This window comes from Nothobranchius furzeri, chromosome 8 (genome assembly GCF_043380555.1).
Source record: "Nothobranchius furzeri strain GRZ-AD chromosome 8, NfurGRZ-RIMD1, whole genome shotgun sequence".
NCBI classification, from domain to species: Eukaryota; Metazoa; Chordata; class Actinopteri; order Cyprinodontiformes; family Nothobranchiidae; genus Nothobranchius; species Nothobranchius furzeri.
The window spans coordinates 79,917,346-79,931,848 of NC_091748.1; the positions used below are offsets into that span (position 1 = coordinate 79,917,346).

At 45.7% G+C, this 14,503-nt stretch overlaps 1 protein-coding gene across 2 annotated transcripts; it reads left to right on the forward strand.

The window, feature by feature from the left end:
• Positions 1–8,678: 8,678 nt before the first annotated feature.
• Positions 8,679–13,104, forward strand: LOC107397269 (zinc transporter ZIP3). Of its 2 annotated transcripts, none has more exons than XM_015977199.3 (3): positions 8,679–8,860; positions 11,769–12,044; positions 12,169–13,104. In XM_015977199.3, the coding sequence occupies exons 2-3, from the start codon at positions 11,838–11,840 to the stop codon at positions 12,907–12,909; spliced, it is 948 nt and encodes a 315-aa protein (XP_015832685.1). In that variant the 5' UTR covers positions 8,679–8,860; positions 11,769–11,837; the 3' UTR covers positions 12,910–13,104. The 2 variants fall into 2 exon arrangements, with proteins under 2 accessions (XP_015832685.1, XP_015832684.1); XM_015977198.3 differs by having other exon boundaries at positions 8,693–8,860; positions 11,766–12,044.
• Positions 13,105–14,503: the final 1,399 nt, after the last annotated feature.

Genomic DNA, 14,503 nt, shown 5'->3' on the forward strand with positions numbered 1-14,503 from the left:
GGCTTACTCCAAATAAAATGTTTAGTAAAGCACAAGGTTATCCTTTTATAGAGATTTAGTAGATAATTCAGGTTTTCCACAAGTCTTGCAGCATTAAAATGCATCATCTGTGGTTTCCAGGTCAGATTTACAGGAAGAACGGGTTTGTTGAACTCATCCGAAGGATAAATACCAGGAAGGACTGTTTTCTTCCATTTCAGGAGGGATGGGGAAACGCAGGCGTAATCAAATTTCACTGTTTGAATCTATTTAGAGAAGAACTCCTCCTGGGAACTAAATGTTCAGTAACTAAACGTATCATTACATTTAAGGACTTGCCATCCCAGAGCAGCTTTTGGAGATCAGCAGGTGTCGTGCATTTAATGTTATTTTAACGTAATTAAAGGGATGATATGTTTTAGAGCAGTGGAGCTCGTATTTGATACGGACGTCTTCCAGTTTAAAGATGCCACCATTATCATCCAGTAGATGAGCAACTGACCGTGGATGCTAAGGTTCTGTTGTTCCATGATGGTTTACTGGTATAAAGGCATCTTCCAGTTTAGTCGGACCTGTGGATGAAAGGCTGAGAGCTGGACGGGGAGTCTGGAGAGCTCAAAGTCACAGACCAGCAGAAGTCCCACTCATTTAACAGTTCAGTTACACCAAAAACCACATTCCTTCTTTATTCTTTAGAAACGGTTTTAGCCATTTGATTTCTAATAAACGTTCATAATTTCACAGTCAGTAGCCTTAATGCCACCATTTTCAATAGATTTTGATGCGTCGTGTTGAAATAATGTTTCTTCCTCAATCTAAAATAAAAATGTATTTTATTTCCTTTTATCGGGATTTTGGAGTCACAGCTGATTACACCGGATAAATCAGCCTAGAGAGGGATCCAACGTGGGTTACCATACGTCTTCCAAAGGTCGTCCGACCTCTCTGCTGCCATCCGTTAAGGGGATCGTTGCTTTTATTGGTTGTAATTTCTACATTTTTCATTCTACTTGAATCTAGATCTTTAGTGAGCCAGGTGCCCGAAACTTTAATTTCATGTTTTACTGGAATGCCATACAGAGAAGAGAAATCAGCGTCATGATTACTCATCACTTCACATTTGCTTGAATTTAGTTGTAAACCAGAAGCATCACAACGTTCAGAGCCAAGAGATCTTTATTTTACAAAAACTGGGCGGTGTCATCCGCCAGCTGGCTGATAATCCAAACGCGAGTGTTTATACCTCTAACGTCTGACTGAGTAATGGTGATATTTAGCCGTTCTGTTGCTAAAATGAACAGTAGGGGCGAGACACCGTGACCTAGTCTAACCCCTCGTCCAGGACGGGTAGCCTTATGGAGAGACTCTGAGCTGTTTGTATTTGCGTACAACATTAATCATTGAAACTAAGTTGTGACCAAATCCTCATTTTTTAAGTGTGCTAATAATAAATTTGTGCTTGATCAAGTCAAAGCGTTACGGAAACCTAAGAACATCATAAAGCTATAGTCCACAAGGTCCATGGCCAAACATGTTGTTATGAACTGATGACATCCAAATCAGAGTTCAGTCTTGATGCTCAAATGTTGGTGAAAATCTTTTAATCAGTATTTAATTGTAAAATAGGTCTTAAACTTTCTAAATATTTTTATCTTTTACCAAATTTGGTATCAATTTTATTCAGTTCAATTCAAGTTTATTTATAAAGCACCAAGTCACGACCAGTCGTCTCAAGGACCTGTACACAGTAATCAACACAGGTCAGGTCATTAAGTCAGTCAGTAATAAGTTTCCTATATCAGGAACCCAGCAGGTCGCATCGAGTCACTGACTAGTGTCAGAGTCTTTACAGCAATCCTCATACTAAGCAAGCATTATGATTACTTGTTTCATCGTTTCCATCATTGGTTTTGTGTTATACAAGTTAACAACGCATTAAAAAGTAAATCATAAGCTGTATAGTTGTAGCACCTTTCACAGGCAAAGTGCTTCACAACATAAACATTTCTACTCTGGTGTGAGAGGGAGCCCGTCCATGCAGGGCTCAGAAAACCAGAACCAAGAGCTTAAACTTGAACCTAAAAGACGCAGGCAGCCAGGGAAGTTCCTTTAGGCGGGGAAATGTGAGACCTAGCAGGCAGGATTGTCGCTGCAGAGCTCTGCACAACTGCAGACAACAATGTCGTGTTTTCTTCACTGTGAGGTGCCTCCGCTTGAAAAGACCAGACTTTGGATTTCACTCAGAAGGATTTATTTTGAGCAGTACTAAGATCAGTTTGGGTTCAGGAGTCAGTCTAGTGAAACACATTTAAATAGCAAAAAAATAAGTAAACACATTGTAAATAAATCATGCAGATAAACTTCAAATGCATTTAGGCAGTACAGACCACGGTAAGTACACCACCAAGAACATCTGAATATAATAGATTTTATTAAGTATCTGCTGATAATTCAGAGATGGATAATTGCACAATAAAACAAGATGACACAAAGACGGGTTTTACTGCACAAAATAATTAAATCAGTTTTTGGTCTGCGCAGTGGTGCAGTGGTTAGAGCTGTTGCTTTGCAGCAAGAAGATCCTGGGTTCGCTTCCCAGCCCGGGATCTTTCTGCATGGAGTTTGCATGTTCTCCCTGTGCATGCGTGGGTTCTCTCCGGGTTCTCCGGCTTCCTCCCACAGTCCAAAAACATGACTGTTAGGTTAACTGGTCTGTCTAAATTGTCCTTAGGTGTGTGTGTGTGTGTGCATGATTGTTTGTCCTGTGTGTCTCTGTGTTGCCCTGCGATGGACTGGCTCTCTGTCCAGGGTGTACCCCACCTGATTGCCCATTGACCGCCGGAGATAGGCACCATCCCCTCCCGACGACCCTACGTCGACATGCGGGTTCAGACGATGGATGGATGGAAATCAGTTTTCAACCGTGCATATTTTGAATTCTTCATTAGAATATTTTAATAATGGTTGTAAATGGCAGTAAATGTACTGCACCAGAGCGCTCGCTGTCACTTGTGGCCGACATGTAGAGCACACAGAGGACCTATCTGCGGAAACGCATTGGCGATGTGCAGCGGAGCATGCAGGAAATGGACGAGAGAAATAGACAGGGGGCAGCTTCACCTCTGTGGTCAGTGCAACACCTCCGACTGGATCTTTGCGCAGTAATGCCTGGAAAGATCACACTTAGGTGGGCTGGTCCCCGATTTGATCTTCGACAGGTAGGAGGACCGCAAGACGCCGGGCACCCCGATGCAGAATGGTGTTTAGCTCAGGATCTCTGGTAGCAGATTTTGGCCTGTTTGCTGAAATGGACTTCAGAGAGACCCTCGCACGCACATCTCAAACGACACCTCTGGAATCGGGATTCACACCAATGCCTTTTGCAAGTTTGATCTGCCCTCTTAGTGAGTTTTGGTCAGAGCCAACAGCAACGTTTCTTTCTGCAGTATTCCACTTACTGCGAGAGAACAAGTTTGGACTAGCGAGTTGGCTCCAGGACCTCCAGAAGTTGTTTACTGTAGTTTGCAATTCATTGAGTCTTTTGAAGGTGTCGTTTGTGTAGTAGACAGTTTTAACGTCCCCACTTTGTGTTGCTCGACCAAGTAACAGGTTGTCCGGAAAAATGTACGGAATACATTGTTCTTGGCTTTAAACCCTGGCATCAATGGGTCTCTCATTGGCAGCGTTGGCAGCTAACTGGAGGGCTGTAAGGAATTCACTGAAGGTAAGCCCTTCTACATTACCAAGACTTTGTAGGGTAACTCTTGGTAATTCTGACAGCAGCTTCAGCGGCCCCATGTCAGTGTGGCAAATTGGCGGGAAGGATTTTCCACATCCGGGTCACCTCATTTTTGGCAGCATATTCTTCAAGTGACTGTTTTGTTGTCTCAGGTACATTTACATCTCTTTCAATACAGATTTTGCACCAACAAAGTTTGTGCCAGGATCCAACCTGACTTTTCAAATGGCAGTGGGCGTCTTATACGTAAGCAGAAAGCTCTCTGTTGAAAGAGTGTTTGCTAGCATGACATGAATGGCTCGGCTTGCCATACAGCAAAACACGACTCCCCACACTTTCATGGTTACTCTCCTCTTGATGTCATCTTTCACGTGGTAAGGTCCAGGCCTAGACCTCTCCAGGTAAGTCTCCTGTTATCTACCTGCATGTTCTTGCCTTTGCTGTCTTGCAGATGATACATTTTTCAACAACTTTTTGGGCAGTAATTCTTCCTCTGATGACCAACACCTTCTTTCTCATCCGCAGTAAGATTCCTGCCACTCCATCGTGTCCCTCGCTGTGTGCTTCTCTGGCAATGAGGGTTGATAACCAGGCTTGGAAAGGTAGAAGGGGTCTTCCCTGAAGGTTTGGACTCTGCCAGCACAAACTTGAAGTCCACTTGTCTGGACTCTCTAGCCTGTCCGTTGTGGTGCTCGGGAAGTTGACGCCCTCCTGTGCTGATAGGCAAAGGTCTCGAAATGCATCTTGCCTCTCATTAACTGTAAGGACACCCGAGGATGGCATTACCTCCCACTTTTCTTGATCTCTAGTCTTGGCACTCAGGAATTTTTTAGCCACCCTCCAGAGCCACGCCATGGTCGCAACCATCCCTCCCAAGTTGCTGAAGAGCCTTTTGTCCACTACTTGTCGAGCTGTTGCTCCTGCCGGTGGTCTTCTAGACTTTTCAAGCGCTGGATCTTGAGCTGCCTTGATGTGGTTTCTGGTAAGCACTGCAACAAAAGCTTTTTCCGGACCTTTGTGACTTTATCTCGAGCCTGGGCAATGATGTCCCTGGCAGATGTCTTTGGCCACTCGTCATCAAAAATTTGAAGGAACTTTGGACCCAACTGCCACTCGGAGTGCCCGGTGAGGACGTTTGGACTGGCCCCTCTGGTGATGATGTCTGCGATGTTTACTGGCCCTGGATTCCACCGCCAATCTTGGACATTGGTGCTACTTTGGATCCCGCCAACAAGATTTGCAAAGAAGGTCTGGAAGCCATAACTCTCACACTGTATCGCGCTCAGAATGGTCTGGTTGTCGACAAGATGGTACAATTTTTTGACCTGGATTTGGCAGTGTTTCTGGAAGTTGGCCTTCAGCCGGGCTGCGAAGACAGCGCCGCACATATCTACTTTCACAGGATCGCCTTTGTGGTCAAGGGGTGTAGGGGTGTTAGTTTACCTTTGGACTCAACTAGTCTCGCAACAACACCATGACTGCAGCTCCAGCGAAGGTACATCACCGCAACATGTGCATGCTTACAGACGTCAGAAATGTGATGGCACTGGGCTCTGCACAGGGTTCTGACTGAGTCAGGGCTCTGGTGAAACGAAGCTGACTCAGGTCGGTACACTCCTCCAGAAGCTTTGCCAGTTTGGTTTAGTGCTGTGGCCATCTCCGGTTGAGTACGTCAGACCATCTCTCACGATCTCCATCTCCCTTTCCTCTGCGAGTGTAATTTCTTTACCCCCTTGCTGGCAGTTTCCACAGTGACATCCTCCACATCTTGGTTGGCAAGCAGCTCCAATACTTTCCCACCTCCACTACTTCAGAAAGTCTTTGACGCAGGTGGCTGTGCTAAACTGATTCTTGTGGTTATCAGGATGCTAGCAGGAAGCTGAGTTTTTAGTGAACTCTCGATACTTCACTGCAGCAGGTCTCATTGATCTTGCAAAGTGAGTCTTGGAGGTGTGGGCCATCAGGATGACTTCCTCAAAGAGTTGTGGATGTGTACCCTCGACTGTCCTACCAAGTAGACCGTCCCAGAGTACCAGGTCACCGATGGAGCGGACCTTTTGGGGCACCAACTTTGGGAAAGCCTCCTCTTGGCTGCATCCGACCAGGGTCGCACCTTGACACTCACAACCTGCACAGTGGACGTGGGTCCTTATGCTCAAGCTAAAACGACCTTGTCGTCTGTGCTTTCATTGACCTTTCAGTTAGTTGCATGTTGGTGCGTCATCTAGTGTTTGTGATTGACCTTGAGTCTTTTCCTTTTCTGTTTGGTTAAGACCTGATAATTCGCTTTGAGCTCATCATTGACCTCTATGGGTTGAATCTCTGGACTCGGTTGACTCAACCGCTGTCCATGAAGGTCCCCCAAGACCTCATTTCTTCTTGTGGTGTTGTGAACATCAACAACAGCGATGACCAAGTGGCTTGTCGTTATGGTATTTCTATGGTCAGTAAAAGGTCTAGCGTATGTGTTGTCTCTGTGCTCCCTGCGACAGCTCGTCCTGTAGCGTGTTCTTCACCTAATATGGGGTGGTTGAAGGTCTCCCTGACCCTGCACCATTACAACATTACAGGCTGACCCAGTTATTTCTGGCTGCATTCACCTGCTAACCGAGAGCCCTCTAAATTCCATCCCAGTGCGGAGCCCTCCACAGTCCGCTCCTGCGTCAGTCTCTGGTCTCCATTGACCGATATTCTAGGTCTCTGGTCCACCTGAACTCCCCTAAAGGATTATCAGGAACACCACACCAACACGGTGTTTGATCCCCTTCCACCTTCAGAACTGCCTTAATTCTACGTGGCGTTGATCCAACAAGCTGCTGAAAGCATCTTTAGAAATGTTGGCCTATATTGGTAGGACAGCATCTTACAGTTGATGGAGATGTGTGGAATGCACATCCAGGGCACGAAGCTCCTGTTCCACCACATCCCAACGGTGCTCTATCGGGTTGAGATCTGGTGACTGTGGGGGCCATTGTAGTACAGTGAGCTCATTGTCATGTTCAAGAAACCAGTTAGAAATGATTGGAGCTTTATGACATGGTGCATTATCCTGCTGGAAGTAGCCACAGAGGTTGGGTACATGGTGTCATGAAGGGATGGACATGGTCAGAAACGATGCTCAAGTAGCCCGTGGCATTTAAACCATGCCCAGTTGGCACTAAGGGGCCTAAAGTGTGCCAAGAAAACATCCCCCACACCATGACACCACCACCACCAGCCTGCACAGTGGTAACAAGACATGATGGATCCATGTTCTCATTCTGTTTACGCCAAATTCTGACTCTGCCATTTGAGTTCATTAAGCCAATCAGTAAAAAGTTTCCTATATAAGGAACCCACTTGGTTGCATCGAGTCACTGACTAGTGTCAGAGTCTTTACAGCAATCCTCATACTAAGCAAGCATGCAGCAACAGTGGAGAGGAAAACTCCCTTTTAACAGGAAGAACCCTCCAGAGGATCTTGGCTCAGTATTAGTATAACTGGACATTGCACTCTAGTGCACGAGTACTTCTCACTAAAGCAGAAGGCTTATCTCAGTTCATTTATGCCTCCCAGTCCTTGTATGCAGACAAATCTATAATTACATCTGCAGATGGAATGCTATCTGATTTCATATGGAAGAACAGAACTCATTATTTACGTCAATCCATTGTCTTAAATGAAGAAAAGGAAGGTGGTCTAAACGCTATAGACTTTGACTCTCTCAATAATACATTTAAAATAAAATGGATTAGAGCCTATCTTAAAAATCCAAACTCTATATGGAATTTTATTTCAACCTATGTTTTCTCATATCTAGGCGGCCTAGAATTCACCCTCCTATGCAACTACAATATCTCTAAAATACCTATCAAGCTATCTAATTTCCACCAAGTTTTATTAGCATGGTCCCTTGCATATAAACATAACTTTTCTCCACGCAGATGCTTTATTTGGAATAGCTGTAATATTTTGTACAAAAACAAATCCTTATTTTTCCATAACTAGTTTAATAATGCTATTCTGAATGTTTCTCAATTACTTAACAATGAAGGCTGTTTTTATAGAAAAAAAGTAAAACATTTCAGTAACCTTAAAAGAACAGCACTGCAGAAAACCCTCCAGACCCTAAGCAAACACCCGTAGGCCAACTCTGCTTCATTACAGGGAAAATCATTAAACTCCAAATTCGCTCCTTACTACAAACATCTCTCGTTTCAACTCAGTCCTGTGTTAGCTACTGGAACACTTCCTGGCAAGATCGTAACTGGACAAGAATATGGACTTTTCATTATCAATAAAACGAAGGAAGTTTCTTTTTAAATAATTCATAGATTCTACCCAACTAAGCATTTCCTTCAAAAAAGATTTAATCCTAACATTAATATGCATTGCTCCTTCTGTAACCTTTACCCAGAGACTACAGTACACTTGTTTTGGGAATGTTCTGTTACAAAAAGCTTTTGGAGCGATATCACTACTATTTCAAGAACTATTAAGTTTTAATTGGGACAACAGACTATGATGCACAACACTCCTCCGCTTTTTATTTTATTAATCTGATTCTGTTTCTCTCAAAGTTTTTTATACACACATGTAAAGTAATGCATAAGAATGCTTTGTATAACCATTTAGTTGCAAGTTTAAAGACATATTTAGATTCAATCTCTTCTTCAAATAACAAAACCACACAAGTATTTGAAGCATTACAAGTGCTTGGGTAATATGTAATCTTGCATTTTATATTTTGTTTTCTATTCTATTCTTTTCCCTTTCTTTTATTTATTTATTTGTTTATTTATTTGCTCTGTTGTTTGATGAATATGTTTTGTTAGTCAATAACAATGTAAATTAATCTAAAATATTCAGGAATGTTTTGTAACACCTTAAAAGCAGAAATAAATAATCTCTTGTCCTCAGTGATCCACCAATCAGCGCTCACGCACGGTGTTACGTAAGACGTAAGCATTTCCTTCACCTGCTAAAGAAGAGGACGGATCGGATGCTCGGCCGTTAGGGTCCTGTTAGGATGAAACTGCCTTTTGTAGCTAGAAGGTCGCCGTGTAACCTCACTAACCTGGAGAAGAGCCGCGCTTGTGACCAGGAAGTGGATTGTTTAAGCGGATTTACCACCTTAGCTGCGGAGGAGCTAACGGCTAACTGTAAGCAAACACAACCGGAAGTAGACGGACTGCTCAAGTGTTCAGTCTTCTGTTTGTGCCACCTTCATACAAAACTGTCTCGCATTATTTTAATAAAGTCTACCAAGTAAAAGTCAAATATAGTCTTATGTAGGAGTCGCTAAGGTGAAACAGGTAAACAGGCGGTTCCTATTACACATTAGAAAAGTGTTGGCACGAAGTGTAAAAAGGTTCAACGTGAGCGCGTGCTCCATCAGACTCATAATACAAACTTACGGGGTCAGTATAAAGAAAACTACTAAATCCCAATAACAACACAACAGTACAGGGCTTTGAATAAAGTCACACCACCAGCAAGTTATCACAACAGAAAAGGGCAGAACCTTAGTGTGTCTCTTACAGAGGTGTGACCAAGTCACAAGTACGTCACCACTTTTGTGCTAAAATATCAAATATGCTCAAGTCTTCGTCAAGTCAACAGATGCAAGTCGATTCAAGTCGCAAGTCATTGGCTTTCAAGTCCGAGTCAAGTAGTAAGTTTTAGAGATTTCAATCGAGTCAAGTCAGACATCATTAAAATAATGACTCGAGTCTGACTCAAGTCCAAGTCGTGTCTCGAGTCCACACCTCTGGTCAGATATATTAATTATTATATGAAAAGAAGGAAACGAATGAGAAGGGAACGAGAACGTATGAAGCCTAGTAGCAAGGGCATTTTCTAACTATTTCAAAAAATTTTGTAATAAGGAGAAATAATTTTTAAGAGCAAACCATGAAGGGGGAGATTTGGCATATCCACATTTATGTATAGTATTTTGTATATATAACAGGGCTTGTGATCACGCATAGCATTATGGGATGTGTGTGGACATGTTGGAAGGTCGACGAGAATAAACAAACCTTTAAGCAAACGGTACTGTCACAGAGAAGAAGCGGATTTGGGTGAGAGAAAGTGTTAAACAGTCCCCAAAAGGATGTGGAATACACAAGGATACGTTAAATAAAGACGTCAGGGACCGGTGTGTGGACAAAGTCAGCGTTATAAATGGTTTTGATTCATATGAAAGACCCAAGACCGGAGCACTGATGACGTATCATAGCCGTGGCTACATCATAGCTCATCCCCACCAGGATGTGAATGGGTGAATGACTGATTGTGTTGTAAAGCGCCTTGGGGGGTTCCAGGACTCTAGAAGACGCTACATCAAATACAGGCCAGTTACTGTTTAAAAGTCTGAATAATTAATGAGCATCAAAGCCACGTCACTTCAGAGCTAGCTCCGAAGAAAGGCCTCAGCCTCATGTTAATAGATGGTCGGCCATTTTGACTCCCTGGACTTGAGTTGTGTCCTCTGTGTGTTCGTGTTTGGATGTTAATCGTAGAGTTATTTGGACATAAGGGCAAGCTGAGATTATTGGCTGCACTAACGGATCATCCAAGCAGTTGTTGCACCTGGGCGCGAGATCGCTAGGCGGATTGGTGCTGCGTCTGCAGTGATGCGGGCGTTGTACCGATCTGTTGTGGTGAAGAGTCAGAAGGCGAAGCTCTCGATTTACCAGTCGATCTACGTTCCTACCCTCACCTATGGTCACTGTTGGGTAATTTGTATTTTCCATAACCCTTTACCTGAAACAAACACCAAATACAAAGAGGAGTTCATTTTACACCGTCTCACCAAACAGCGGAGAGGAGGCGATGCACAACTCCCTCCGGAGCTGTTTCCATCGTCTCCCCCACCCCTCAGCTCAACAGAGGTTTTTATTGAACAATGGGATGGAGGGCGGGCCTTTCTCGAGTTTCAGAGTTACAGACTCATCTCGTAGGAAACCATATTCCAGAGATAACAGCACAGCAGTCTTACAGAGGAATCATTTACAGAGGAATTACGCACAGTCAAAATACACACACAATTCTTCAGCTGACCGGTAACTTAATCAACACATATTGTTGGACCTTCATCTTGTCTCAGGAGGTTGGGTGATCACAGAGGCCATTCTTCACCACTCTAAAATGTGATCAAAGAAGATCAACGACCTTTTGTGTAAACAAATACCTGTCATGTCCTGCAACGTTCTTCTCAAAAAGGTACTTAAAGTACAGAAAAAACCTATCAGTCACGAGTGAAGGAAGACAGGGAACCCCAGCGCTTTATAAGCCTGGCGGCCCGCCAGGCTTTGCTTGCCCACCCGCCAGGCTAAACGTCATGCCCCGCCCCCTCCCCGACCCTAACGTGTCCGCTGACACGAACGGCGCAGCGAAACTAGAGCCCTCCATCAGCTGATACTGGTGAGAAACAGCAGCGGTGTGCACCCCCCCCCCCCCATGTGTTTTACATGGAGATGTTATGAAACAGTCAGTAAAAAAGACTGGATGAACTTTAGATGGTGCTGTTGGGTTTTCTATGTTATTACATCACTGTAGGAGCTGTCATCTGCTTCATTAATGCTCTGAAACCTGTTTAGTATATTTAATACTTGGTCAGTTTGTTGGTATTTTTATTTATCTTGTTATAATGTGTGATTTTAACACTGAGCAGTGACTACATCAAGATTCAACAGTTGGTTAAATTCAGATTAGGTTCAGAAATCTGGTGCATCCACAGCAGTTATTAGTGATACTTAAGCATGCTGATAAGGTGCCAAACATCCAGATATCGGCCCAAAAGTCGGCAGCACTTATCAGCCATCTGCTGACCCCGACCGCTTCATATCGGTATCGGCAATAGAAAACCAATATCGGTCTAGCTCTAGTCAGAATAACAGCTGCTCCTGACTCCGCTCACTTCCTTCTATCTTTTTCACTTTTAATTGTGACGATGTCCTGATGAGTAATAAAGGAAGAGGAAGAACAGAGTTGGTGGTGTCTAGGTGAGGTTCTGGGCCGACTGCTTTCCTCTAACTGTTGGTCCATCGATGTCTTCACCAGCAGAACCGTAGGGTCCGATGGACCCAGCCTGAGATGACTCTGGCCTGGTCGTAGCATCATCACAGCTTCAGGATGCAGATCCTAGTGGCCAAACTTCTGGGCCTGCTGGGATTATTCACCCTCATGCTGGCTGGAGTTCTGGTCCCAGTGCGCCTCCTGCTGGTGGACTGTGAGAAGGCTAACCGGTACAGACGGGCTCTGGCTCTGTGCAACTCGTTCGGTGGAGGTGTGTTCCTCGCTACGTGTTTCAACACTCTGCTGCCAGCTGTCAGGGAGAAGGTGAACACACACACACACACACACACACACACACACACACACACGTCCGTCTGGTTTCTCTGCACCGTGAGAACGCCCCGTTTCACCTGTTGCGTTTGTCTCCTTTCCTGGTTTGCCTTCACAGGTGCTCATCGTGTTGAAGCAGCTGAACATCGATGGGGATTATCCTCTGGCAGAAACGATGATGATGGTGGGTTTCTTCATCACTGTCTTTGTGGAGCAGGCCGTCCTGTCCTTCAGGAGGGACAAACCGTCTTTCATTGACCTGGAGACCTTCAACGCCGGAGGCTCTGATGCCGGCAGCGACTCCGAGTACGACTCGCCCTTCATCTCCTCACCACGTGGCTCTGCAGAGAGAGGCGGAGCCCAGGGGCACCATCATGGACACTTCGCCCCCACTGAGGTGGCGGGGGCGGGGCCCCTGCGGCTGGCCAGCCTAGTTCTAGCTTTGTCTGCCCACTCAGTGTTCGAGGGTTTGGCGCTCGGCCTGCAGGAGGATGGTGCCAAGCTGGGTAGACTTTTTCTGGGTGTGGCGGTGCACGAGACTCTGGCCGCCGTGGCCCTTGGGGTGAGCACGGCCAAGGCGTCGATCGGCATGACGGACGCCACCAAACTGGGCGTGACGGTTAGCCTAATGATCCCGCTGGGTGCAGTGGTGGGGATGGGCATCGAGTCGGCCCAGACGCTGGCGGCTGGCGTTGTGTCGGCGCTGCTGCAGGGACTCGCTGCCGGAACCTTCCTGTTTGTCACGTTCTTTGAGATTCTCTCTCGAGAACTGGAGGACAAACGAGACCGGCTCCTCAAAGTACTCTTCCTCATCCTGGGCTATGCAGCGCTGGCTGTGCTCATCTTCATCAAGTGGTGACAGACAGGAAGTGGATCGGAACCAGAACCAGAAATACCTCAGAGCCCGAGGTTCTGAGTCACTCCGGACTGGGCCCAAGCTCGTGGAAATATCTTGGATGTTGTGGTTTTTCCCAAGCCCCCATAACTCTGCAGCAAGTATGAAGCCAACAAGGAAGTGGCCGAAGCTGCAGTTCCACCCCCACCCACTAGGGGCTGCAGCAGAAGAGGGCAAATCCTCGTAGACTCCCGTGTTAAAAAGCCTTTTCACGTGTTTACAGCCTGGTTCAACAGCCGTTTTAGACTGAATAGATCTAGTTTACATTAACGACAACTCCTAATGACTGAGACCCACGGTCAGGTGACCTACTTATGAGTTTGTTTCAAAGCAGGCGGGAGGTGCCTTTACTTTGGAGTCGCTCTACCGCGTTTTCCTTCCTGAAATCATCTGGGAAACTCCGTTAGCTTTGGGTTAGCATGTAGCTAGTGCCCCGCATATTTCCGACCGTGGGGCAAGAGCTGATGTAAAAGGGCACGGCGCCCGGCTACGATCGCAGTGGTCTGAGGCTCCGCTTGTAATTTAACAGTCCCAGTCCATGTTGGACCTCCACAGGTGACCAGCATGACTACACCCTCGCACGGGAGCCATACCTCGGTGCAAGGAGCCCTTCTTGGGTTGGCTAAGTTAGCTAGTAGCTACACTGGTTCATTTGTTCCAGCCCTGTTCCAACCGTAACAGCCCCACCCTAGCTCCACCTCTTTTCCCATTTTTGGATTGCCAGGGCGTGACGGGACCTGTGACACGGTCAAAATGGCGGTGGTGGGAACAAAAACGAATACGCTTATGGACGTGAATTGTCCGGTATATATGTTAATGTTTTTTCCTGATGATTTTTCAGAGTCTGACTTTTCTGCTTTTAGGTTTTGTTTCAGACGTTCGTGCAGCTGAGTGACCTCTGCTTGTCAGGGTCAGAGGTCAGAGGGGTCTAGAGCAGGAACTCCTGGTTCTGAGTCCAGACCAAGTTGTCTGTTTTACACTCCTTTCTTTTACCCCCCACCCCCCCCCACCCCCCACCCAAAAATATAAATTGTGAATTTTCTAAATGTAAGGAAAGACAGAGAAAACGAACAGGAAAGAGGGAAACCAGTGGATCCTGAGGAAGGTGGAATAGGTGGGGAGAGCAGAATAAAGAGAGAGAGGTGAAGAAGGTCATACAAAAGCCAGCTTGAACAAGTGAGTCTTCAGCTGCTTTTTAAAGGAGACCACTGAGTCCACTGATCTCAGGCTCAGCGGAGAGAGGTCCAGAGTCTGGGGGCCACAGCAGCAGATGATCTGTCACCTTTGACCTTTAGCCTGGTGCTGCACAACCAGTAGGCTTTGATCACTGGGCCTCAGGGACCTGCTGGAGGTGTAGGGACTAAGAAGATCACCAATGTAAGATGGTGCTTGTCCATGTAAGGCCCTATAGACCAGAACCAGGATCTTGAAATGAACCCTGAAGTTGACTGGCAGCCAGTGAAGCTGGAGGAGAAGCGGGGTGATGTGGGTGTGTTTGGAGGACTTGGTCAGAAGCCGAGCACAGGCGTTCTGAACCACCTGTAGACGGTTCAGGGAG